Here is a 24,275-nt window from a genome sequence, read left to right as displayed (position 1 = left end):
AGTCTCCAGTAGTCCGCAGCCTGGTGTGAGCCCTTTGACCTCAGGGCACAAGTGGCCCACAGCCTGTTTGGGTTCCTCGCCCGCAAGCCGCCCACAGCTCGCCTCCTGCATGTGTCCTTCAGCCGCAGAGCCACCACCGTGGTCTCCATTCTTGGGGTAATCTCTCCGAGGAAGGTTGGGGAGGGCGGGCTTCATTCCATTACTGGTGCCCTGCACCAGCCCTCTGTTCCCTGGGAGTCTCCAACACCTCGTGGGCGCTGCCACCATATTGGGTTCAGACCCTGCAGTCTCAGGATTTTAAATAAAACACCATCAGCTCCTTTAAGAGACCATTGAAAGCCCGTGCCCAGCCGTTGGAAGTAGGACTGGGCAGTAACAATGTGTCTCTTGCCCTTTGCTCTTTCTGGGTCTGCACCAGCAGCTTCGGCAGCCCTGCCATTTTTTAACGCAAATTACCAACCTATATATTGTGGTTGAATTACTATTTAAAGACTCAAGTGCTGGTAAATGGGATTGATGTACAAAGGAGTCAACCTACAGTCAATGCTGCTAAATAGAATGAGAATGCATGGGTGCTTGATGGTCAACATGGATATGTTCTACTGAAGGGCCTTTTTCTGTTCTGCTTAACTCGATGACTTTAATATCTGAAGGGAAAAATAGTTCCACTGGATTATATTGAGAAGGTGAGCACAAGAACCCCCCCCCCCCCCCACTAAATGGATCAGCTCCCATTGTAAGTGGAAGCCCAAGATAAAACCCATTGTGATTAAAATCAATGAAATTGTACCTGAAGGTCATGAAATCGTTTAACAAGCATTTACTTTTCAGGGGTACAACTAGGAGACTTTATCTCTGGCAAAAATGTAAGCTGATTTAACATGAACGCTGAAAAGAAAACTTATCAATTAGTAACTTTTCGTTAATATTCTGTGGATTCTCAGTTCTTCAAGGTTTTAACAAAGGTTTAATTAAAAAGTAATTATCAATTTACTTAAAGGAGTCATAGGAAAGAAGGGCCTTAAGCGAAATGTTAATGATTTTTAGTCAAGGTTATAAGAAAAATAAAAAGAATTAGAATGAGCAAGTCAGGCAGGAATGGCATTTAATTTGAAAGATAAGAGACGAAGTAAAATAATCTGTATTTATAAGGCAAATTATGGCTCCGCACCTCAGGATGATGGAAATGGTTCACATTGCTGGATAAGTCAGTCCTTGAGACATCATGTTAACGGTCAGGAGCTCTTTCTGATTTTAGATTTCAGATTTATTGTCAGAGGACACACATGACATCACATACAAATCTGAAATTCTTTTTCTGCTGGCAAGGCAGAACTGCCAATTATTGGTAGTGCAAAAAAAAATGCACAGTTGCCGCCAAGAGGGGCGCCCGTGGGCATGGACCCTCCTTGCGAGGTTATACGCTCGCGGTCATCACTCACCATCAGGCCTGCCCCCGTCTGCATCACTAACATCCAGCTTGATGTGCACTAGTGATTCTCCATGCAATAAAAGCAGCGCTTTCAGCTTCTACGTCAGAGGGACGGAGGAGGTTTATGGCTGATCGGCAGCAAACCCTGCCACCCCCCTCGCTGGCTGAGACTACGACTGTCGGACTGTGCCCCACCTGGGCAGCATGTCCCCACCCCTGCCCACTGAGCAAGTTTACAAGTGTCGGGCTATGTCCTACCCATTTACCTTAATGCCCTCCTCTAACATTCATTCTGGTGGCAACCCTGACACAGAAGGTAGATGTAAACAATTTTTAAAAACTGTAAACAGATAATAAATGTAAACAAACCAACTGCAGAGGGAATAAAAATAATAAAGCGTACAAGTAAGAGTCCTTAAATGAGTCCCTGAATGAGTTTGTCATTGAGGAGTCTGACGGTGGAGGGGCAGCAGCTCACCCTGAACCCGATGGTGAGAGTCTTGTGGCACCGACACCTCTTTCCTGAAGGCATCACCCTCATGTGAAGTTTTGATCACCTCACAAAATGACATGGAAAAAAAAGCTACTAATGCTGCAAATCTGAAATAAAAACAAGTGTCACAGCGGCTTTCGAAAGGGTACTGAGAGATTTGCTATCATGGTGCCAGATTTAAGAGGGTATTGAGTCTTTGGAAGAGATTGGACAAACTTGGATTGTTTTCTCTGGAGGGAAGGAGGCTGAGGGTTGACCTGAGAGAGGTGTATAAAAACACGAAAGGCATTGATTGGTCTAAAGGTAAAAAAACATTTCCCCAGGGTTAAAGAATCACATACTAGAGCAGCATTCTCAGCAGGAGCTATACAGTCCCCCCGCGCCCCCCCCCCCCCACCACCCACAGCATGTTTAAGTGAAATCCTTGTCTTCTTTTCGCAGCGGGAGTACCAGATGCTGTGGATCACTCCCACAGATTCACAAGTGAATTTCCATCAATTTTTCTCTTTCATTCCAGATCATTTGTCCTCCATCTTCCAAAAACGTAGCTTCACCTCCACCACCATCAACTCAGCCCTTACCCACATCTCCTCCATTTGCCGCTCATCTGCCCTGGCCCCCTCTGCACCCAGATGCAACAAAAAAGAGGATTTCCCTTGTCCTCACCTACACCCCACCAGCCTCCACATTATCCTCCGTAGTTTCTGTCACCAACAACATGATCCCACCTCCCGACACAGCTTCCCCTCTCCTCCCATCTCTATCTTTGGTAGGGACCGCTCCCTCCATGATTCCCTCATCCACTCATCTCTTCCCATAAGTTACCCCCTTGGCATCTTCCCCCAAGCAGGAAGTGCCACACCTGTGCCCATACCTCCCCTCTTGCCATCATTCAGGGTGACAAACAATCCTTCTAAGTGAAGCAACACTTCACTTACGAATCTCTGGGAGTCATCGACTGCATCCAGTGCTCCCATTGTAGCCTTCTTCGTGCCAGAGTGCCTGGATGCAGACTGGGAAATTGCTTTGTTGAGCAACTTTGCTCTGTCCACATAAGTGACAGGGATCTCCCAGTGGCCAATCGTTTCAATTTTGCACACCACTCCCACGCTGACATGTCTGTCCATGGCCTCGTACTGTCAATCTAAGACCACCCGTAAATTGGAGGAGCAACACTTGATTTTCTGTCTGGGCCCTCTCCAACCGGATGGCATTAACATCTTTTCTGGATTCTGCTAGCTTCTTCCCCGTTCTCCCTCTCTTCCCCATCCCTCTGTCTTATTTTCTCCAGCTCTCCACCCCCTTCCATCTCAATTTACAGAGCCATCCTCCCTCCCCTTGTTTGTTGGTGTCTCCTCCATTTCTTATCTACCTGGTACCTCCTGCCTGTGGTACTGTCTTCCTCCCCTCCCCCCTGCACCATTTTGTTCGAGCACCTGCCCATATTTTCCTCATACCTTGATGAAGGGCACAGGCCCAAAATATTGGTTATGTCAGTTTATGTTTGCTATGTAAAGTACTCTGTTTGACCTGCTGAGTTTCTGAAGCGTTGTGTTTTCTTCTTCAGTCACGGTGACTGCAGACATTTGTGTTTTACTAAATACTAAAAGTATGTCTCAAGTACTTCTCTATGTCTACACCCACCTTGCATCTCCTAGCTCTTCCAACAAAATATGTCCATCCCTGAGGCAGCGTCTTGACCCGAAATATCACGCATCCATTTCCTCCACAGATGCTGTCTAACCCACTTGAGTTCTTCCAGCTGTTTGTCCTGTTGCTCCAGATTATGCCTCCCCTTGCGTACATGTCTGCTTCCTCTCTCCCGACGCTGGCAGTGTTACTTCCATATGCTTTGAGCTTACTCTCAGGAAATCTTTCTCACCCGCCCACCCTTCATAATACTTACTTTTGGCAAAGATATCCATCGCTATTCCTGCTTTCTCTCTTCATACTTGGTGTCTCCCTGATCTTATTTGTTTTAAGTTCTCTTTTCTCCACCCTAACCCTTCATGCTCCATGCAGTATATAACCATTTTGAGTTGAATAGGAAGCGCCCAGCTTAGGGTACTTGGTATCGCTAGTTTTGATGAAGGGTGCTGGGCTGAGATGTCGACGATTCTTTTTCTCACACTGACGCCGAGTTCCTCCAGCGGAGAGTTTGTCACTCCAAGTTCCAGCATCTGCAGCCTCTCGTGTGGTCAACTATGAATCACTGTTTATCCTAAACTGGCCCAGTGCAAACCGGACAAGGTTAATCCCAATGTAAGGTCTATTCTTGGTCCTCAAATGGACTCCTAGAATCGGGCAGCACGGACACGGGCCCTACATCCCGTCGTATCTGGGAATATCATCACACATCCACTTGCCTCCCCATCTTCCCATCCCATCCCCTCACATGGATAGCCGGGGCGGTTTCCAGTGGCCAATTGATCTACGAACCTAATTGTTGGGATGTGGGAGGAAGCTTGCACATTTTCCAAACGAAAGTGCAAACTCCACCAGACAGCAGCAGACGTCAGGATTGAATCTGCTTTCAGGACCTGTGAGCCAACGATTGTACCAGCTATCTCGCTAAACTACCCCACTCCCCCCCCCCCATCCCCACAAAGTGAGCTGTGTGTTACCACACCATTGGGATCTATTCCAAATTCTCTCAATATGATATTGTAAACAACCACAATATATTACAGAAAATTAAAGTGAAATATTTATGTCAAAACAAGTATGGACTTCAAACGACGTGAATTTCTTGGTAGTTTGGAGAGATTTCTTAAGGCTCGCATTCTGGGTGTTTTATACAAGATACAACTGCCATGATGAATTCATTTGGAAAAAAAATAGACCTTAGCATTATTAAATAAATTGGACTTGGACTGACTTCACATGCCTGGTCCTGATATCTGCTGTCCTTCTGATCTTCATGTGTTCTCTCCATTTGAAAGCAAGCCTCATGTCATCTGCCAGCAATCCAAAGGAGAAGTAATAAGCAGTATGGTACTGTCATGGGAGAAAAAATATCTCTCTGATGCCTGAAACTCCTGGCAATCCAGAAGTGCTCTGATCAAAAAAAAAAGTATGTCTAAATATAGATAATAATCTTGGCTTGAATGTAGAAGGGTTTGCTGTGTCCAATCCTTCAACTTGGTTCCCATGGGATATTGAGGCAGTGTCTTCATTTGTCTATGCCCGTGATGGACTTGTCTATGTTTGCCACCCTCTGTAGCCTTTTGCGTTCTTGAACACTCGAGTTTTCACTCCAAATTTGGATTGATCACCCCTCCTAATGTTCCTTTTAAACATTTCATCTTTCACCCTTAACCCATGACTCTGATTCTTGTCTCACCCAACCTCAGTGGAAAAAGCTTGCTTGCATTTACTCTGTCGATATTCCCCATAACTTTGGGTACCGCTATCAAATCTCCCCTTGTTCTCTGATACTTCAGAAAATAAAGTTCTAACTCATTTAACCTTTCCCTGTGTTGGCCTTGAAGCAACCCTCCTTACAATAACTTCATTTATAGCATTTTTAAGTTTGCAAGGATTTGTATGAATCTTTGAATTTCTATCCGTTTCCATTCATAATTGATCCGAATGGAACTCACAATGGCTAGAAATGCAGTTTAAATAGAGATTAATGTCTTTCAATGAGCATAACTACTATGGAACCATCTCCCTTCAGTGTCACGTCCAAAATGAAGAAAACTGAATGAAGATCTAAATCCTAGTTGGATAGTCATTACCTTTAGAAATGGTGATAAATCATTCCCTTCACCAAATCCAGAAGCATTGATTATTTTGTGCCTGTGCAACAGTTGATGATCGGCTGCCCCAAGAGATATGGAAGATATTGCACAAATGGAACTGTCAGTTAACTAGACAAAGATGTCCCAATGTTATTTCACATGTGGTTCTCTTTTCTCTCCCACCCCCCCTTTCCCAGGTCCGTAATGAGTTTGGACAAAGATTCAGACCTTGTGCATATTGAGGCAAGGACTGCAGATGGACGTAAGTGCTATGGTTGAATGTGTGTCCTTGGTTATGTTGCCAATCAGGTAAGATGTCTTGGCTGCTAATCATATTCAGTAGTGTGCAATCTACGGTTCTGGGTTTGAAGGAGAATTGCTCATAACTGGCCTTTGGACAGTACTGAGGGAGGGCAGCTCAATCTAAAGTTTGAAGGAGATTAATCCAAGATCTCACCTTCAGCAGGACATAAAATATCCCATTGCACTACTTCAAAGGTAAATCACTGATGTTCCAGCTGATATTTATCCTTCCATAAACATTAGGAAAAGCAGCTTAAATGGCCACAATCACACTGCTACCCTTTTGATCTTGCTGTACCTATTTTGTCGACTCCAACTGTGATGCTGTAATAGTCATTTGACTTCAAAGGTTTTTTGCCACAATGGCATCTTGCATTTGTGAAGGATTTTGCGCCTGTGCTTGTTCTGCATTCCAGTGGCTAGTTTCATTTTTGTACTTACAATTAATTTGTATTGTTCACCCTCCTTGGCAGAGAAAGTCTGTTAAAACACTTCATCCATTTGGCAAACCCGACCAACAGAATGTATTCAGCACAAGCGTTCAATATTTTTAGATTACACTGGCTCAAGTCTGTAGAGATTCGTAAAATTAAGGCGGCCATTAGTTAGCTTTGGGACATAGTATAGAATTGCACTGGCTTGTTTAATTGGGTAAAAGACAGTCATTGGTTGTCCATTTGCTTACCTTTACCCTGCTTAAGTCAGAACCTTTCGACAAAACTGCATGGCTGGTTGCCTGTTTTCTTCTCAACCAGAACTGAAGTCTCTTGTGTGGCCTCTTGATGTTTTCCATTCATTACGCAGTGAAGATTGTCAATTATTCAATAAAGAGTAAAACTCCTGGTCAATAAAGAGTAAAACTCCTGGTATCCGGAATTCAAGCTACTGGTGGCCTCAAGCAACCAGCAAAGAAATCGCAGAAAATAAATAGATAAAAATACGGAAGTTTAAAATTGGTGCGCCTCCCCATTAGCTCGGCATTCTCAAGCAACTGGAAAACTCACTTATCTGGCATCTACCGACCCCATAGTGCTGAGTACCAGGGGTTTTACTGTCAAAGATTTTAGGAACACATACTGAGGAAGCTACCTGCATTCTATCCGACAAAGACAATTTCCTGTTTGTACTGAATGGTTCACCATTTTCATGCAATTTTGAGACTTTGCTTGATGCCTCATTAGCCCATTGATTTTTGGAATATAAGCACACATAGTTGAGCCAGAGCAAATATACTCCATTTTACCTGTGGGGAGTGCATGTTCATCAAATCAGGCCTGACCTATTGTAACTATTTGGACGATGATATGTTCTCACCATGGTTTGCTTATGAGTTGCTCAGATTCAGCATCTCTGTCCTACATTCTCATCATCTTGTGGGGGAAGGATTTTCTGATGTAAAGCCTTTTTCAGATATGAAACCTTTCCTGTCATGGCCCTCTAATCCAGTGCTCATTTTCCATGATAAATGGCTTGCTACTTTACATCCACATATTTCATTATTCTAAAAATCTCCCCCCCCCCCTCCCAGTTCAGTGAAAGCACATTGAGTCACCTGAGAGTTTCTTCCCAATTTAAATCATTTGAAGACTCCAAACATTCCCCTCGCTTTTCTTGAAAATCTTTGTAGTACTTCATCATTAATCTGTACAAAGGCCATTGGAGACCATCTGTCTGCTCTGCCATGCCTTCTCAATTCCCCTCATAAACCAGTTTGATTTGATAACTACTTCATGGTGATGAGATGCTTTCAGGGCACAATCAGTAGCAGGCCAATTTGCTGGAAATCAGATCCATAAGGATTCCATTGTTAAACCCTCAATACTGTGTTTCGTACAATATACAGCACAACCACAGATAAATGGAGCCACCTCGCTTCTCCCACGGACACATATTCTGCAGGATTCGCAAATGCTCAATGTTCAAGTTTATTATCATCTTGTACACATGCAACCTGACGAAACAGCGTCCAGACCAGCCATTCTCAACGGGGGCCGTAGCAACCCCCCCCCCCCCCTCCACAATTTAAACCTGGGGAGGCTGCAGCACATTTAAGGAGGCCACGGGCTGAAAATATTTTTTATGTGTTTGGTAGGAGAGAAGTACAGAAGAAAACAACTAAACTTGACTGCTTATCTTGAAAGGGGGCCTATAAACTTTGAACAGAGTCCTAAGGGGGCCATAGCCAAAACAAGACATTGAGATTAGCTGCTCCAGACCATGATGCCCACACAAAAACTCAAAATATATAATACTTAAGGATCACATAGAAAATTTGGGATGTCTTCATATAGGATGTTGTTCATCCGTCTCACAGCCTGCGGAAAGAAGCTATTCCCCAATTCGACAGACCTGATTGTGATTTCTCCTGTACATTTTTCTAAATCAGTGGTTCTCAACCTTTCTTCACCACTCACATACCATCTTAGGTAATCCTTACTAACTACAGAAGCCATAAGTGTTCTGTAGTTAGTAAAGATTACTTAAGGTGGCATGTGAGTGGGAAAAAAAACAAAAGGTTGAGAGCCACTCTTCTAGATGGTTAAAGATACTGTGCGCTGGATGGAAAGTCTTCTATAATTCTTTTAGACCACGCTCCCAGTAAATATTGTCAATAGTGAACCCCCAGTGAACCTCTCAGCTGTTTTAATGTATCACCTATAGAAAACAGAACAGTCTGAAGCAGCAAACCCTTTCCACATTTTCAAGACAATTCATTGGTGGCTTAAGATGACTTTTTTTGCCCAGATGAAATTAATTTCTGCCCCTCAAATTTACTCCAGTTTGCCTTGCACGCTCACCTTATTTGCTTCAATCTCTACTTTCCGAACATTTACTGAGTAAATAAATTCTAAATGACCCATGGATTTTTTTTGGGTGACTATTAAATATTTACGTCCTCTCGATGGAGAATTGACCCTCGAGTAAAAACGCGTTCTCTGCATCAACCCTGTCGGAAATGTTATTACTTTGAGGACTTTGCCCTCTCTGCAGAAAAAGAGATCTGTTCTGTTCAGTCTCCTTTCATTTCTGATGTCTTCCTCATAAAGTTTTCATGCTCCTTCTCCTGTGACTCTGTTCTTTCTGTAACCTGGAAAGCAGAGTTACCAGATAAGGAGGCATTAATGAGAATAAATACAGGTCCCAATGTCATGTAGGTCAGTGGATACAAGGAGATCAGGTCCCCATGCACATTAAACATGTTAGAATTTTGGATGAAGAAACTCCCAAAAATACTCTCGCAAAGCACGGTGAGGGTGCGCGACGTGGAGTTGGAATTGTCTGTGTGAATGTAGGCAATTACTTCTAATGTCTCGTCATTATTTTCTGCATTTTATCAGTGATATTTTTCTTTGAATCTCCTGATTTGAGTTTGTCATTATTGATGTGGCTTTGCATTTGATCTTAGCTTTTTAAAATCTCTGTGGCTTTTTGAAGGAAACAGAAAAAAAGAATGACAGCAGGATTGATGTCCTGTTTTTTGATGAAAATAGTTCAAGGGCATCATAAAGTTTCACTGCTCCTGAGCTGTGCCTGCTCCTTCATTAAGAGCCTCCACTGTTCCTTTCTTTCCACAGACGCTCAGTATATCACCTGTAGAATTCAGAACTGTTCAGAAGCAGCAAGCAGCACGCCGTTCCCAGGCTACATAGACCACAATTCATTGGTGGTTCAAGATGACTATGTGTTTGCACAGGTATGATGGTTGCCAGCCACTTTTTGCTCCAATGGTATCAGTCCTCGATTGAATCTTTTAGAAAGAGGCATACAGCACACGGTTGGGGGGGAGGGGGGGTAACGTTAGAGAAATTGTTGATGCTGGGATCTTGAGTTAGCAAGGAGAAGCTGGAGGGACTCAGCAGGTCAGGCAGTGTCCTGGAAACTCCTTCATTCCACCCACCCCCCATCAGCCCTTTATCTTATCTGCCTATCTAGTACCCTCCCCTCCCCCTTCTATTTATGCTCGCTATCTCCCCTTCACACTTTAGTCTCAATAAGGAGTCCCAACCTGACCATCTCTCTTCTGAGTCCCTCAGTCATTAACATTTGTTTGCTTCACACTGGCAAATTTCCATTGTTTAAAGAATGCTTACTGATGAAGAACGTAAGGATATCAGAATAGGAGGAGGCTCCTTGGTTCCCTTAAACCACTCAGCATGTCATGATTCAGGAACACTTCAGAGCAGGGGTGGCCAATCTTGTAATTTTAAATTTAGACAGCACGGTAACAGGCCATTTCGCTCCATGAGTACATACTGGGGGTGTAGTTAATCAGGCGACGTGGAATCATTGTCCGAAATGGCCTGTTACCATTCAGTATTTTTAAATTAAAGATTAAAAGGTTTCCTACCCCTGCTTTAGAGCTCTGTATATTTTCCACAGCAGAAACATGTTGTGAGCAGGCTAATCTGGTGGTGTTGGCATTGAGTGGAAGCTGAAGAATTTATGCTCCCTACAGCATTTAAGTACTTCAGAATCCACCGATAATTGAAGTCTCAGATGAAATGTGGCATCTCTGACAATGCAGTACTACACGCTTCATTCAGCTTTGTTAGTGCTCTGTCAGTGTGTTATCCTATCAGTTGAGACCTGATACCCCTCTCTCGGTATTGTGGACCGTAAGATAGAAGAGTAGAATAAGGCCTTTCGTCCCACCGAGTCTGCTCTGCCATTCCATCATTAGCAGGTCCATTCTCCCACTTAGCCCCACCCCCCTGCCTTCTCTTCATAACCCTTTCATTCCCCCGCTATTCAAATACCCAGCAATCTCTCCTTTAAATACACCCAACTACCTAACCTCCACATCTGCCTGTGGTAGCAAATCCCAGAGGTTCACCACTCTCTGGCTAAAGAAATTTCTTTGCATCTCTGTCTTAAATGGGTGCACTTCAATTTTGAAGTGCAATTATACAGAACAGAAACAGGCTCTTCGTCCCATCTAGACCATACTGTCCATCAGCCACCCATTCCCATTAATCCTACATTGAATTGATTTTCATCACCTCCCACCACTCAACAAGTAACCTCCCAAATTGCACATCTTTGGAACATGACAAGAAACTCAAGTATCCAGAGGAAACCCACGTGGTCACAAGGAGAACTTGCAAACTCCACACAGACATTTTTTTTTACACACAGAGAGCAGCGAGTGCCTGGAATACATTGGCAGGGTTTATGGCGGAGGCTGGTATGTTAGGGAGATTCAGAAGACTCTTAGACAGGCCCATGAATACAAGAAAAATAGAGGGTTATGGGTGTGAGATGGGGAAGGTAAAGATTTTTGAGAAGGTTTATATAAGTTAGCACTACATTGTGGGCCAAAGGGCCTGTGCTGTGCTGCAATGTTCTTTATTCTTTGGCTTGGCTTCGCGGACAAAGATTTATGGAGGGGGTAAAAGTCCACGTCAGCTGCAGGCTCGATTGTGGCTGACAAGTCCGATGCGGGACAGGCAGACACGGTTGCAGCGGTTGCAGGGGAAAATTAGTTGGTTGGGGTTGGGTGTTGGGTTTTTCCTCCTTTGTCTTTTGTCAGTGAGGTGGGCTCTGCGGTCTTCTTCAAAGGAGGTTGCTGCACGCCGAACTGTGAGGCGCCAAGATGCACGGTTTGAGGCGATATCAGCCCACTGGCGGTGGTCAATGTGGCAGGCACCAAGAGATTTCTTTAGCCAGTCCTTGTACCTCTTCTTTGGTGCACCTCTGTCACGGTGGCCAGTGGAGAGCTCGCCATATAACACGATCTTGGGAAGGCGATGGTCCTCCATTTTGGAGATGTGACCCACCCAGCGCAGCTGGATCTTCAGCAGCGTGGATTCGATGCTGTCGGCCTCTGCCATCTCGAGTACTTCGATGTTAGGGATGAAGTCGCTCCAATGAATTTTGAGGATGGAGCGGAGACAACGCTGGTGGAAGCGTTCTAGGAGCCGTAGGTGATGCCGGTAGAGGACCCATGATTCGGAGCCGAACAGGAGTGTGGGTATGACAGCGGCTCTGAATACGCTAATCTTTGTGAGGTTTTTCAGTTGGTTGTTTTTCCAGACTCTTTTGTGTAGTCTTCCAAAGGTGCTATTTGCCTTGGAAAGTCTGTTGTCTATCTCGTTGTCGATCCTTGCATCTGATGAAATGGTGCAGCCGAGATAGGTAAACTGGTTGACCGTTTTGAGTTTTGTGTGCCCGATGGAGATGTGGGGGGGCTGGTAGTCATGGTGGGGAGCTGGCTGATGGAGGACCTCCGTTTTCTTCAGGCTGACTTCCAGGCCAAACATTTTGGCAGTTTCCACAAAACAGGACGTCAAGCGCTGAAGAGCTGGCTCTGAATGGGCAACTAAAGTGGCATCGTCTGCAAAGAGTAGTTCACGGACAAGTTTCTCTTGTGTCTTGGTGTGAGCTTGCAGGCGCCTCAGATTGAAGAGACTGCCATCCGTGCAGTACCGGATGTAAACAGCGTCTTCATTGTTGAGGTCTTTCATGGCTTGGTTCAGCATCAATCTGAAGAAGATTGAAAAGAGGGTTGGTGCGAGAACACAGCCTTGCTTCACGCCATTGTTAATGGAGAAGGGTTCAGAGAGCTCATTGCTGTATCTGACCCGACCTTGTTGGTTTTCGTGCAGTTGGGGAACTTTGGGGGGCATCCGATGCACTCTAGTATTTGCCAAAGCCCTTTCCTGCTCACGGTGTCGAAGGCTTTGGTGAGGTCAACAAAGGTGATGTAGAGTCCTTTGATTTGTTCTCTGCACTTTTCTTGGAGCTGTCTGAGGGCAAAGACCATGTCAGTAGTTCCTCTCTTTGAGCGAAAGCCGCACTGTGATTCTGGGAGAATATTCTCGGCGACACTAGGTATTATTCTATTTAGGAGAATCCTAGCGAAGATTTTGCCTGCAATGGAGAGCAGCGTGATTCCCCTGTAGTTTGAGCAGTCTGATTTCTCGCCTTTGTTTTTGAACAGGGTGATGATGGTCCTGAGGCAGTTTTCCTTGGTCCCAACAAAGCTTGAAAAACTCATGCAGTTTGACGTGCAGAGTTTTGCCGCCAGCCTTCCAAACCTCTGGGGGGATTCCATCCATACCTGCTGCTTTGCCACTTTTCAGTTGTTCAATTGCCTTGTATGTCTCATCCTGGGTGAGGACCTCATCCAGCTCTAGCCTTAGGGGGGGGCTAGAGCTGCAATGTTCAATGTTGCATATTACTACAAGAGGGATGAATTGTTGGACATTCAGTCACATTAAACTGTGGTCTCATCAGTAGATGGCGCGATCGTGTTGTGTGATGAACTCTCCCTGGTGTCTGGGTCAGAATAACTGATGCATCTCCCAACTCGGGGGCCAGAAGTCAGCCTCAGGATACCCTGAGCCTCATTTTAACCAGTTGCAACCATAGTATCACTGAAATATGTAGGTCAAGGAGAACCCATTTGGCCTGTCATGCTCATACTGGGCTTAATGAGAATTGCTGAGACCAAGTCCACATCCCTGCACCAAAGCCTTGTAGTATATTGTCCAAACAAGATGAGTGTTTCTGCCTCCAACATCCTTTCAAGCAGGTCCCTCCAGATATTCCCTACACCGTGTCCTGGGTGAAGACTCGAACTGCCTTCATTTTATTTAGACAATACAAATGGAAATAGACCATTTTGGCCCACAAGTCCATGCCGCCCAATTTACACCTCATTAGCCTACTCCCATGGTATGTTTTGAATGGTGGGAGGAAATCGGAGCCCCCAGAGAAAACCTACGCAGACTCAGGAAAAATGTACAAATTCCTTACAGACAGCATAGGATTCGAACCCCGGTCCGGTCCCGATTGCTGATGTTGTAAAGGTGTTGTTCTAACCACTTCACTAACTGTGCCACCCACACTACGCCAACCTTGTCAGCCACAAACTTTGAACCCTTTCATCTGTCCCCTTCTGTTTGTGTTGCCGAATTATCAACACCTCTGCTGGAGAAGCTGGGGTTACTCACTGTAGACAAGACTGAGAGATGATTCTTTGCTTATCCCTTGAAGAAGAGCTCAGGCGCTTAACATCTTTACCTCCTATGGATTCTTAGAGACCCATGGAGTTCCTCCAGCATTTCTGGGTGTGTTTTACAACTTCTGTCACCTTTCAGGTTTCACTGAGAGGTGATTAGTTGTGATCAAAATAATCAAGGATGTGGTGAGAACGGAACACAAGAAAGTTCTTTTGATGGAAAGATCAAGTCCCAGAGGACATAGAATACAGAGGTAATGTGAGGAAAACCTTTTCAGCAAGAGATAGGCAAAAATATAGGACAATAACATAAGACATAGGAGCAGGAGTTGGCCGCTCAGTAAATCGAGCCATAAGATCATGGTTAATCAGCCAATAAGATCATGGCTGATCTGGCATTGGACTTTGTTTTGCATACCTGTCTTTTCCCCATTTCCCTTAATTCCCCCACTTTGTAAAAATCTATTTATCTGTCTTCACTATATCTAATCAGGCAGACTCTGCTATTTGATTTGGCAGAGAATCCCACAGATTTACCACTCTCTGAGAAATGCAGTTCCTCCTCATCTCCATCTTAAATCATCTTCCCTGAGTCTCGAGGCGACGTTCCCCCAAGTTCTTGTCTCACCTACCGGTGGAAAAATCGTATCTGCCTCATTCTTACCACCCCATCACAAAAGTGGGATAAGCAGATTTGAAAGGGAATTGGATGGATACCATGGACAGAAAGTTATTGCAAGGGATCGAGTAGATTGCTCATGGAGAGATTTGGCACAGGTTTCGTCCCCTTCTCTGACAGACAGGAATCATTCAACTGCCTTATGTTAAGCTCTTCAAGATTCTGAAGTGCAAAGTTTTGAATCAACTGACTTAAATTTAAATGTTGACATAAAGCACAGTAACAGGCCCTTTCAAACCTGAACCCTTGCCTCCCAAATACATCAATTAACCTTCAACCTCTGTATATTTTGAATGATGGGAGGAAACCGGAGCACCCAGAGAAAACCCACACAGATACAGGGAGAGTGTGCAAATTCCTTACAGTGTTGGACTAGAACCCAGGTCTCTGGCATCATATAACCGTGCCACTGACTTAGTTCAACCTAATGCATATTCTGTACGCGTGTTCCACAGAAATGATAACCTCATGTTAAATAGTCACTTCAAACCTTGTAATATAACAATGCATGTTCATGAATATTAAAATGTTGAAAAACAAGAAGATATCGTGTGTGACCTCTTCAAAGATAAAGACTGTGAGTTAATTGAAAATGTATGCAAGGCAAGTCTTTATTGAGTGTAAACCTCAATTCCATCCATTGTCATTCAACTCGGATAGAACACATTCTTTGATTGTACTCACTTGCAGAAGATCTAAATTGTTTCAAGAAAAATCAATCACGCCTATTTATCTTCTATCTTACTCAATTTCTATTTGGCATTGATTCTGATCATTGTTCCTATTCGAGTGGAGAACTGTTGTGTGTCTCTCTGCTTTGCCTAGTTTATTCTAACGAGTTATGCATTTGCTTCTACAAGTGTTAAGAGGAAAGCCAACAAGGAATAGAAATGGAAGAAGGAACAGGTATGGAGCTGGCTTCACCCAAAGACAATGTGTGACACTTTTCTCCCCATGAATCATTCATAACACAGTTTATTTAGTTCCCTAGTACAATGATATTCAATTCAGATTTCAGACTTGTGCCAGAGTACACATATCTCATCAAATACAATCTTAAGATTCTTTTTCCCCGTGGTGAGGCAGAATTACCTCTTATTATAATGCAAAAAAATGTACTCAATATAAACAACTAAAGAAATGTAAACTAACTGATTGTTCATGACAGAGAGAATTTAAAAAATCAATAAAATGCACAAGTTAAGAGTCTTTAAATGAATTGATTTGAGTTTGTTGTTGAGGAGTCTGATGGTGGAGGGGGGGTAGCAGCTGTTCCTAAACCTGGTGGCGCAAGTCCTGTGGTGCCTGTACCTCCTTCCTGATAGTAGCAGTGAGAACAGAGCAGGTGCTGGGTGATGTGGATCCTTGATGATTGCTGCTGCCCTCTGACACCAGTGTTCCTCAATGGTGTTCTCAATGGTGGGGAGGGCTTTGCCTGCGATGTATGTCCTGGGCTGTGTCCGCAACCTTTTGCAGGACTCCACTCAGGGTTATTGGTGTCCCCACACCAGATCGTGTGTGATGCCAGCTGGTCAGCACACGTTCCACCACACATCTGTAGAAATTTGCTAGGGTTTCCAATGTCATAATTATGCGTACAGACACAGCAAATAAAAGAAACCACAATTTGATCAATTAGCAACTATAGCTATTGAGATAAACACAAGTTTCTTGAAATTAACAGCTTCCTCGTAAAGCAGTATTGATATCACTCAAAATGATTACCCAAAAAATGCCAGGTGTCCTGAGGCACTCATCTATGTTGGCCAAAACCAAAAGAAAGGCCGGAGGGGATAATCACTTTGGCCCTGATGCAACCATCCAGATCAAGCCCCAGAGAAGTTTAAAACCAATATTTTTCTCCAGAGGCATGCTCGTGATGTTGAATATATATTGTGCAGTCTGAGTGATCGACTCGATTTCCTGGTTTTTTTTTAACCTTCAATCATTTAAATGCACCTGTTATTGAAGCTGTCATGAAGAGAACCCTAAGGAAATATTTAAAAGATTTATTTGGATAAAATATATTTCAGTTTCCCCTCCCCCCAATGGAAAACTGGCAGAGTGCATTTATTGGCATCTGCAAGATTTTGAGTTCTGACCTGTTGCAGCTTTTCTTTTCTGTTAGTAAATTTAAACATTAAATTGCGATTAAAAAAAAAATTGTTACAGAGGTTTGGAGTGTCCGCTGACTACTGATGAGGGCAGCAGGAACTTATTTGATTTCTGTAGAAGTAAAAATAAATAGACTTCCATATCTGAAATAATTGCAAAAAAATACACAGCAAGTTCGGAACATAGTGTAGGTTAATTGGGTATAATTAGGTGACTTGGACTCCTGGGTCAAAATGGCCTGTTACCGTACTGTATTTATGTATGTATGCATGTCAAGTCTGATAGAATCTGTGGAAAGAGACACAGGAAGAACATAGAAACTCATTACAGACAGTCCGGGATTCGAATCCTGGTGTTGTAAAGGCAGTTGCGCTAACCGCTATGCTAACCCTGCTTTATCTGTGTTACGTGTTGCTTACAGACAGATTGAGAGGCCAGAAAATCAGAACAAATGTAGTGATAAGAATTAAGCCAATATCATTTTTGGATGACTTGGAGCAGAAATGGCTAATTCTTCCACATACAAACAAAGCAAGTTACGTCGAGTTGGAGATATTGATATTGATCGGAATTCCATTTGATTAAATTGCTGAGCTCATAGATTTATACTGTTGACCAAAGTAGCTTTGGAATCCTAATGAAGCCTGCCATGAGTTCAATGGACAGATTTCTCAATGTAGCAATTGCAAAATCTGTAAAGGTTTGACACTCCAGCAGAGAGATCCAACACCCCAACAATATAAAAATGTCTCAGGAATTTTGGGATTCTTGCATTAGAGTATTCCCTTTGCTGGAATTCCAAACTTCATGGTAGCTAGTTGGCAAAATGTTATCACCGGAACTGCAAGAAATTCACCAGAAAATCTGGGCCATTGCATTCTCTACAATTTCAAAGCCCTGGGCCATTCACAAACAGCATAGAAATCATTTAAAAAAGATACAACTGTAAAATATCTTTGAAAGACTGTTTGCCTTTGTGTGAAAATAGAATAACATTTTTACAGCACATTTCTTTCTGGGCCTTTCCAACAGCATGTTAGAGCCTCCGATCCAACGAAGATAAATCCCTTTTGCATTTTATTGAGCTAATCATATGTATCCTGGTTTTTGTGGTCATTGATTTTATGTTGATCTATATGGTCTATATATCTGGCCACAAATGGCATGTAAATCTCCTTGGAAACATTTGGTGATCTTCTGTTGTCTTCAATGCCATCTCATTGTAAATTTGCAGGAAAGCATTTAGGTGGAAGTCTCATTCTTAACATTAATTCACTCAGTTTGCCATGGATTTATATAGTCTAAAAACAAGCTATTCAACCCACTGTATTAGTTACAACCATGAGCACCCATTTATATTAAATGAACACTTATCTGATTTTATTTCCATCCACTTCTCCTGTTGCCTAGAAAAGGCAGACAATGTACTAAAGGGAACACCACATCCTGGACATGCTCCCTTCACCCATTAGGGAGAAAGTTTAATAATGTGAAAGCATGCACCAACAATTTCTTCTCCACAGCCATCAGGCTCTTGAATGAACCCCACACAGTGCTCTCATGCTGCCCCTGCTTGGTACAAATTGATCTTTTTGCTGCCATCCTATACTCAGTAAATGCTCACTGTGAATGTTAGAGATCACCTGGTGGACTACTCGCTGTACTAAATTTTCACCTGAAGCCTTAAACGTTATCATCTCCACATTCCCATGAATGTTCCCAAATTTTATCCCTTATCTCCAAATTTGGGTCTGTTTATCTATCAAGCCCATGTGTCTTTAGCAGGTGGAAATAAACCTCAGCATCTGGAGGAAACCCACACGGTCACAATGGGAATGTGCAGCCTCACACACAGATACCACCAAGAAGCCAGGCTTGAATGCAAGGTTCTGGAACTTCCAGGCAGCAGCCGCACCACGGTGAAACCCCATTCAGGACATGAGTTTGGCAGCTTAAATGAGCCGGAAGCTTAGATAGCACACATCAAAAGAATACAAGTATTCCTAATTTTACAACAGTTTATGAATTTTGGCTCTGACACCATTGACTCTATGGGGGTGGTTTACAAGTCTATTTTTTAATCCAACAAAATATTGCTACTCTCTTCCATAGACCTGTGTTGTGCCAAAACATTCACACTGCATTTCAATTAGTATTCTCAATTTATAAAATTTTGCTTCAAGAAACATTTAGCGGGAGTGTATCACTTTCCAAATTAAGGAGTGGTTGTGCTTTCTCTATTGACACCAAACCGTGTGATCGAAGAAGGTTTCAGGCTTGATGGAAGAGTCCATGAGATGATGTCTTTCATGGTCATCCTTCCAGGTATGGGATATAGCAGATCCCTGAGTAAACAAGTCATATCTTCTTCACGTCTGGAGAAACACAAGAGACTGCAGATGCTGAAATCCAGCATAAACTCTTATCTACTGGAGGAACTCAGTGGTTTGAGCAGCATCAATGGGAGAGAAAGAAAGATTCAGACCCAAAATGTGGACCACTGATACCGCTCGACCACTGTCTTTTGCTCTGTCTTCTGGTTAACGGTGCCTAGTGTCAGGCTAACCTTTCTATCCTCAAGCACATTTCAGTGCTCTTGAACTAGCCTAGGGAAGATCGTACCCATGGTTGAATGAACTTGGGCAAATGATCTGCCTCTCATTGCTATAGCTGTCTTTAGACCCACTAACACATATCACCTGCAATGTGGCATAGTGTTAATGGTGTTGTCATACAGCTCCAGTGACCTGTGTTAATCCTGACTTCAGGTACTATGTGAAGTTGTCACATTCTCCTTGTGCTGGTAGGAAATCCCCCTGAGTGCTCTGGTTTCCTCCATGTCCTTAAATGTGTGGCAGTGAGCTAATTAACCACCGTGAATGGCCATGGGTGGCAGTAAAATCAGGATGGAATTAATGGATGTGGGAGTGAGGAAGTTATTGGGACATGTGGAGGATTGAGTGTAATGGAGATATTCTGAGAGCTGAGAAAGTCAGTGGGCCAAATGGCCTCCTCCTACAATATAAAGGTATATGAGATGCTTAGAAATTCCAGAGTCGCTGTAGAGGCTGAAGAAAAGACTGCACAAAATTCCTTGTTTTGCAGTAGGCTTTACCAGTGAAATCACATTTCAAAATAAACCAAATTGTGCAAGAAACCAAAAGCCGAAGGGAGGGAGTATCTGTGGCTAATTGTTCATTCAGGAATCTGATGGCAGAAGGGATGAAGCTGTCCTTGTGCTGCTGGATGCTTGTCTATGCCCTTTTTCAGACGGTAGCAGAGTGAAGAGAGCATGGCCTGGCTGGTGGGAGTCCTTGAGGCTAGAGGCTGCCTTCTTAAGACATCACCTCTGGTAGATGTACTCAGTGGAGTGAAGACTGGTGTCTGTGATGTCGCAGCCTGCGTTACCAACCCTCTGGAATTTTCTTTTCACGTCTTGACAGTGCCAGACAGTGGTGCAACCAGACGTGTATGGCATCAGGGAGAGTTAAGCTTCCTGAAGGTAGCTTTGTAGCAGACAAAAAAATAAAGCCACTGCTCTTTAAATGATGTTCTGTCTAATTGTCATCAACCAGGAATACTTAACATTAGCCCAATAACCTTATAACTTCTTTGTGCCGTGTGCATCAACCAATTGAACCACAGGTCTGCAAAGTGGAAAGAAAACCGTACAAAAAAAAATTTTTTTTTTGGACAATTAAATTATATGCATGTTGTTGATTATTAAACAGGTTCTTTCCATGATGATACAAATATTTGAATAAATCTATGCTGATTAGCGCAGGAGAAACTGTGCTGCCCCTAATTTGATTGGCAAATGACTAAGAATGGCAGGTTAATTGCGGTAAACTTAAAGATCCAACTCCTTGCTTGTTGAATTGATGAGTGCCCCAGATTAGGTCCTGCTTGTCGCACTGCAAGCGAGAAAGTGCTGCAGGAGCAAAGAGCACAGAAGAGAGGAGGCATTGGAATCACAATCACGAAACATGGCTATCAGAGACCCGTGGAAAGGAACCCTTCTTGATCCACACTCAGGCTGTTTCGCACGTCTGTGTCAGACACGTACAGGGCGGGGTTGTGACAGTCAGGCTGGAGAAAGTGGATTCAGGGTTGGCTGAATGTAATAGCATTGCACGAGGGCAGCACAGCATAGCATCAGCCCAACCCCATGACAGGACCAGTGACGCGAATTCAAATCGGTGCTCTCTGTAAGGAATTTCTACGACCTCCCTATGTCTCCGTGGGTTTTCCCACCCTTCATAAACGGGCCGGGGTTGTAGGTAAATTGAGGTATTTGGATGGCATGGGCTCATGGGCTGGAAGGGCCTGTAACTCTGTGGTATGTCTAAATAAAATGCAATTCAATTCAAGAAGAGCCACTGCTTCTAGTAACAATTTTTATTGCTTGACTCTGTATAGGTTGATGAGCTGGATTGCATACGAAACAAACTTTATCGCTTTACCTCGATACATGTGGCAATAAACTTGGTTTCAACTTGAACCTGTTTACATAGTGAGGAGCTCGGCAGTTGAGGGACCCTGACAGGCTGCAAGTGATTTGCGGTCGGGGGACCTGCATGGGCTGCGGGTAGCTGGAGACTGCCTCATGAGAACCAGGTACTGGAGCCGAGAGTTGAGAGGGCAAAAAGGGCTCTCAAAGGGCTTCGGGTACTGAGGATTCTTGATCATGTCATTTAAGAGAAGATTGGTTGTGTACATGGATGTGAGGGGTTGGAGGGTTATGGGTGGAGAGCAGGAGGGGGAAGCTAGTGGAGTTGTTCAAGTGAACCGGCGTGGACTTGAAGCCTGTTTCCACGCTGTAAACAGTTATATGGTTATATGTCAGAGGTTTGGATCTGGAGCCCTGGTTGCTGAGGAATCGAACAGGTGCCTGTGCAGCGACAGAGGGTGCGGGAGGGCTGGAAGTAAATCCACAGACCCTCAGTAACTCTGAAGGGACTCCCTTTTGTTTCTCTTTCTCTCATACTGTGAGGGGCACCAGGTGATAGGAAAGGTGACTCTTTATCTGCCTTACAGCAGGCAGAAGGTCATTCAGATGTCAGATTTATTGTCAGAGTACATACATGCATCACGTACAACACTGAGATTCCTTTTTCCTGCAGGCGTGTAATATTACATGTTCTGTACTATTACATGACAATAAAGGAATCTTGAATATCAGCAGAAATGTGTACTTGAGTATAAACAATCAAATCAAATGGAAAGCTAGAGTTCAAGGTGAAAGTGTGATGATAGCCAACAATTTCTGATGGCATTGGCATGCTTAATACAAGAAGAAAATTTAATTCCATTGTCTACGTATTATGAGCTTTCAAATTATATCAAGTTAAGTTTATTGTCATCTGATTGCACAAGTACAACCTGACAAAACAGTGTTCTCCGGTCCTCGGTGTAAAACAAGCAGACACATAACCAAACATAACACACATACAGACTAACAATACATATACAGGACTAGTATTTTATCTATACAAATAAATATTGTTTCACGAATATGAGTGTCTCGGATGGTTAGTGTGAACAGTTCCTTTAGTCGTTCAGCCTTCCCACTGCCCTTGGGAAGAAGCTGCTCCTCAGCCTGGTGGGGCTGGCTCTGATCCTCCTGGATCTCTTCCCTGACGGGAGCAGCTGAAAGATGCTGTGTGCGGGATGGAAGGAGCTCGAAAGTGGCTTTGGTGATGAGGCATGTGTGCTTCTCATAAGCAGAGGGCATTCACAAACACTCTCCTGATCTTTATTGTGTACCTGTGCTGCTTGACATTTTGACTGCTAGTGACATATTCTTGTGACTCTCTTCCCTAGGTGACATCTGGTGGACGGGTAACCTACTACGTGTCATATCAAAGAGAAGGCTTCGCACAGATGAAGCTCCCCAAGTATTCATTGCCTAAGGTAAGAACTGTACAGTGTCAGCACTCTTAGAATCCAGCAACACCCTTCCCGAGCCAGCTTCACATGTGCTGTATGGTGAAGACTTTCCATGTTTCTGCATCTGTTGATGAGAAAGTCAGGAAGCAAATCATCCCCAACCAGTTATCACTGGGAGGATAACGGCTGTCTCATTCGCCAGTGCTCCGTTTACAAACCTTTCTCATCATTTACATTGGTTGGAGGGATTTTGTGGCAGAAATCCAGCTGAACACCTCTCAGGCGTCCCAGGCATGGTCCGAGTTTGCTGGCTGGTACACCGAGGGCGGAGCTTCTACCCAGTCCCACAAACGTGAAGGCATCCAGGAGAAACAGGCAGGCCTCTAAATAGATATCCTGCTCCTTGTCCCTTGAGCTTAATGTTGGCCCCTGGCCCCATTTTCTGCACGAAGCTTGTCTCACCTTTGCTATAAAGCAAAATCCTGCAGGAATGAAAATAGAATTCTGGAAACCTTCTGCATTTTTTTCCTGCACTAGCCCAACTGTGAAAATTTATTATCTATTTATCTTTTGTATTTATAATCTCTTTATTTAATTTTCTACATACCATTGTAGTTTTTTTTAATGAAGAACCTGTTTGCAGCAAATAAGAATTTCTCTGCTGATGTTTCATGTCAGTGGCCTTTCATCAGAACTGAAAAAGGTTAGAAATCAAATATGCTTTCCTTTAGAGATGAGGTGGGGGGGGGGGGGGAGGAGGGGCGACAAGAAGAAAGGGAGAGGTGGAGCCTGGGAGAGATTGAATGCTACAAAGTGCTGGCAGTGGCAAAGGTTATCTGGAGGGATGGAGCGAGGAAGAGAAATGAAATCTTACTCATCCATAGAGAAGAGCATGCTGGAAATGTGAGATCATCTGGGACCTCTGAGATTTAGTGCAAGACACGCTGATTTTCTGGGCCATTGAATGTTTCTTTTATTGAAATCAAACCAGTCTTTGCTTGCATGTTACAATGTTCGTATCAAAATATTTAGTTAATTCTCAACTATATTCAGTTAGACTATCCCTGATTAATATCTGCTTTCCCAAAAGTAAATCCTGACCCTCAGATTTTTTTTCCATACTGTAATTTCTACATCCTCTTTTAAATATTGGGGTGGGAGGGGGATAGTTGGAAGGATAAAAATGTGGTACCTTTAATTCAAGATAAGTAGGGATGAGCTTGAGTGAGTTTAACAGGAGCACATCAAACAGAATTGTGGAAGAAATTCAGCACCTTAAGCGTTAAAGAGGTATGCTTCTGCAGTCTGCAAGTATATGGGATCGCTACTGGTTAACCTTGAGGGCAGGGAGATGATTGACACATGAAGGATTTGGAAGAATGGTGTTAGTTTGCAGCTTCCCCACTAAGGCTAATAGAGTTAGTAGTAGCATGGTTAGCTTTAGTGGTTAGTGTAGGGTTCAAATCTAGCGCCGTCCGTAAGGAGTTTGCACATTTTCCTCGTGATTGTTGGTTTTCTCCGGATGCTCTGGTTTCCTCCTACCCTCCAATATTATACAGGGTTGGTCAGTTAATTTGGTGTCATGGGCCGGAAGGGCCTTCTACTGTGACATAATATCAAAAATTTTTAAAAAGTTGATTTTCTCCTGTTAAACTCAC

At 43.6% G+C, this 24,275-nt stretch overlaps 1 protein-coding gene across 1 annotated transcript in view; it reads left to right on the top strand.

The window, feature by feature from the left end:
• The window catches only part of LOC138743782 (VPS10 domain-containing receptor SorCS1-like), an 800,159-nt gene that overhangs the window by 606,424 nt on the left and 169,460 nt on the right, over positions 1-24,275 (top strand). The window contains exons 7-9 of the mRNA XM_069899386.1: positions 5,866-5,930; positions 9,547-9,665; positions 22,552-22,641. Coding sequence (XP_069755487.1) covers positions 5,866-5,930; positions 9,547-9,665; positions 22,552-22,641 — 274 coding nt within the window. The remainder of the gene's footprint in view (positions 1-5,865; positions 5,931-9,546; positions 9,666-22,551; positions 22,642-24,275) is intronic.

This window comes from Narcine bancroftii, chromosome 10 (genome assembly GCF_036971445.1).
Source record: "Narcine bancroftii isolate sNarBan1 chromosome 10, sNarBan1.hap1, whole genome shotgun sequence".
Taxonomy (NCBI): Eukaryota; Metazoa; Chordata; class Chondrichthyes; order Torpediniformes; family Narcinidae; genus Narcine; species Narcine bancroftii.
This window is presented reverse-complemented; position numbering and strand designations above follow the sequence as displayed.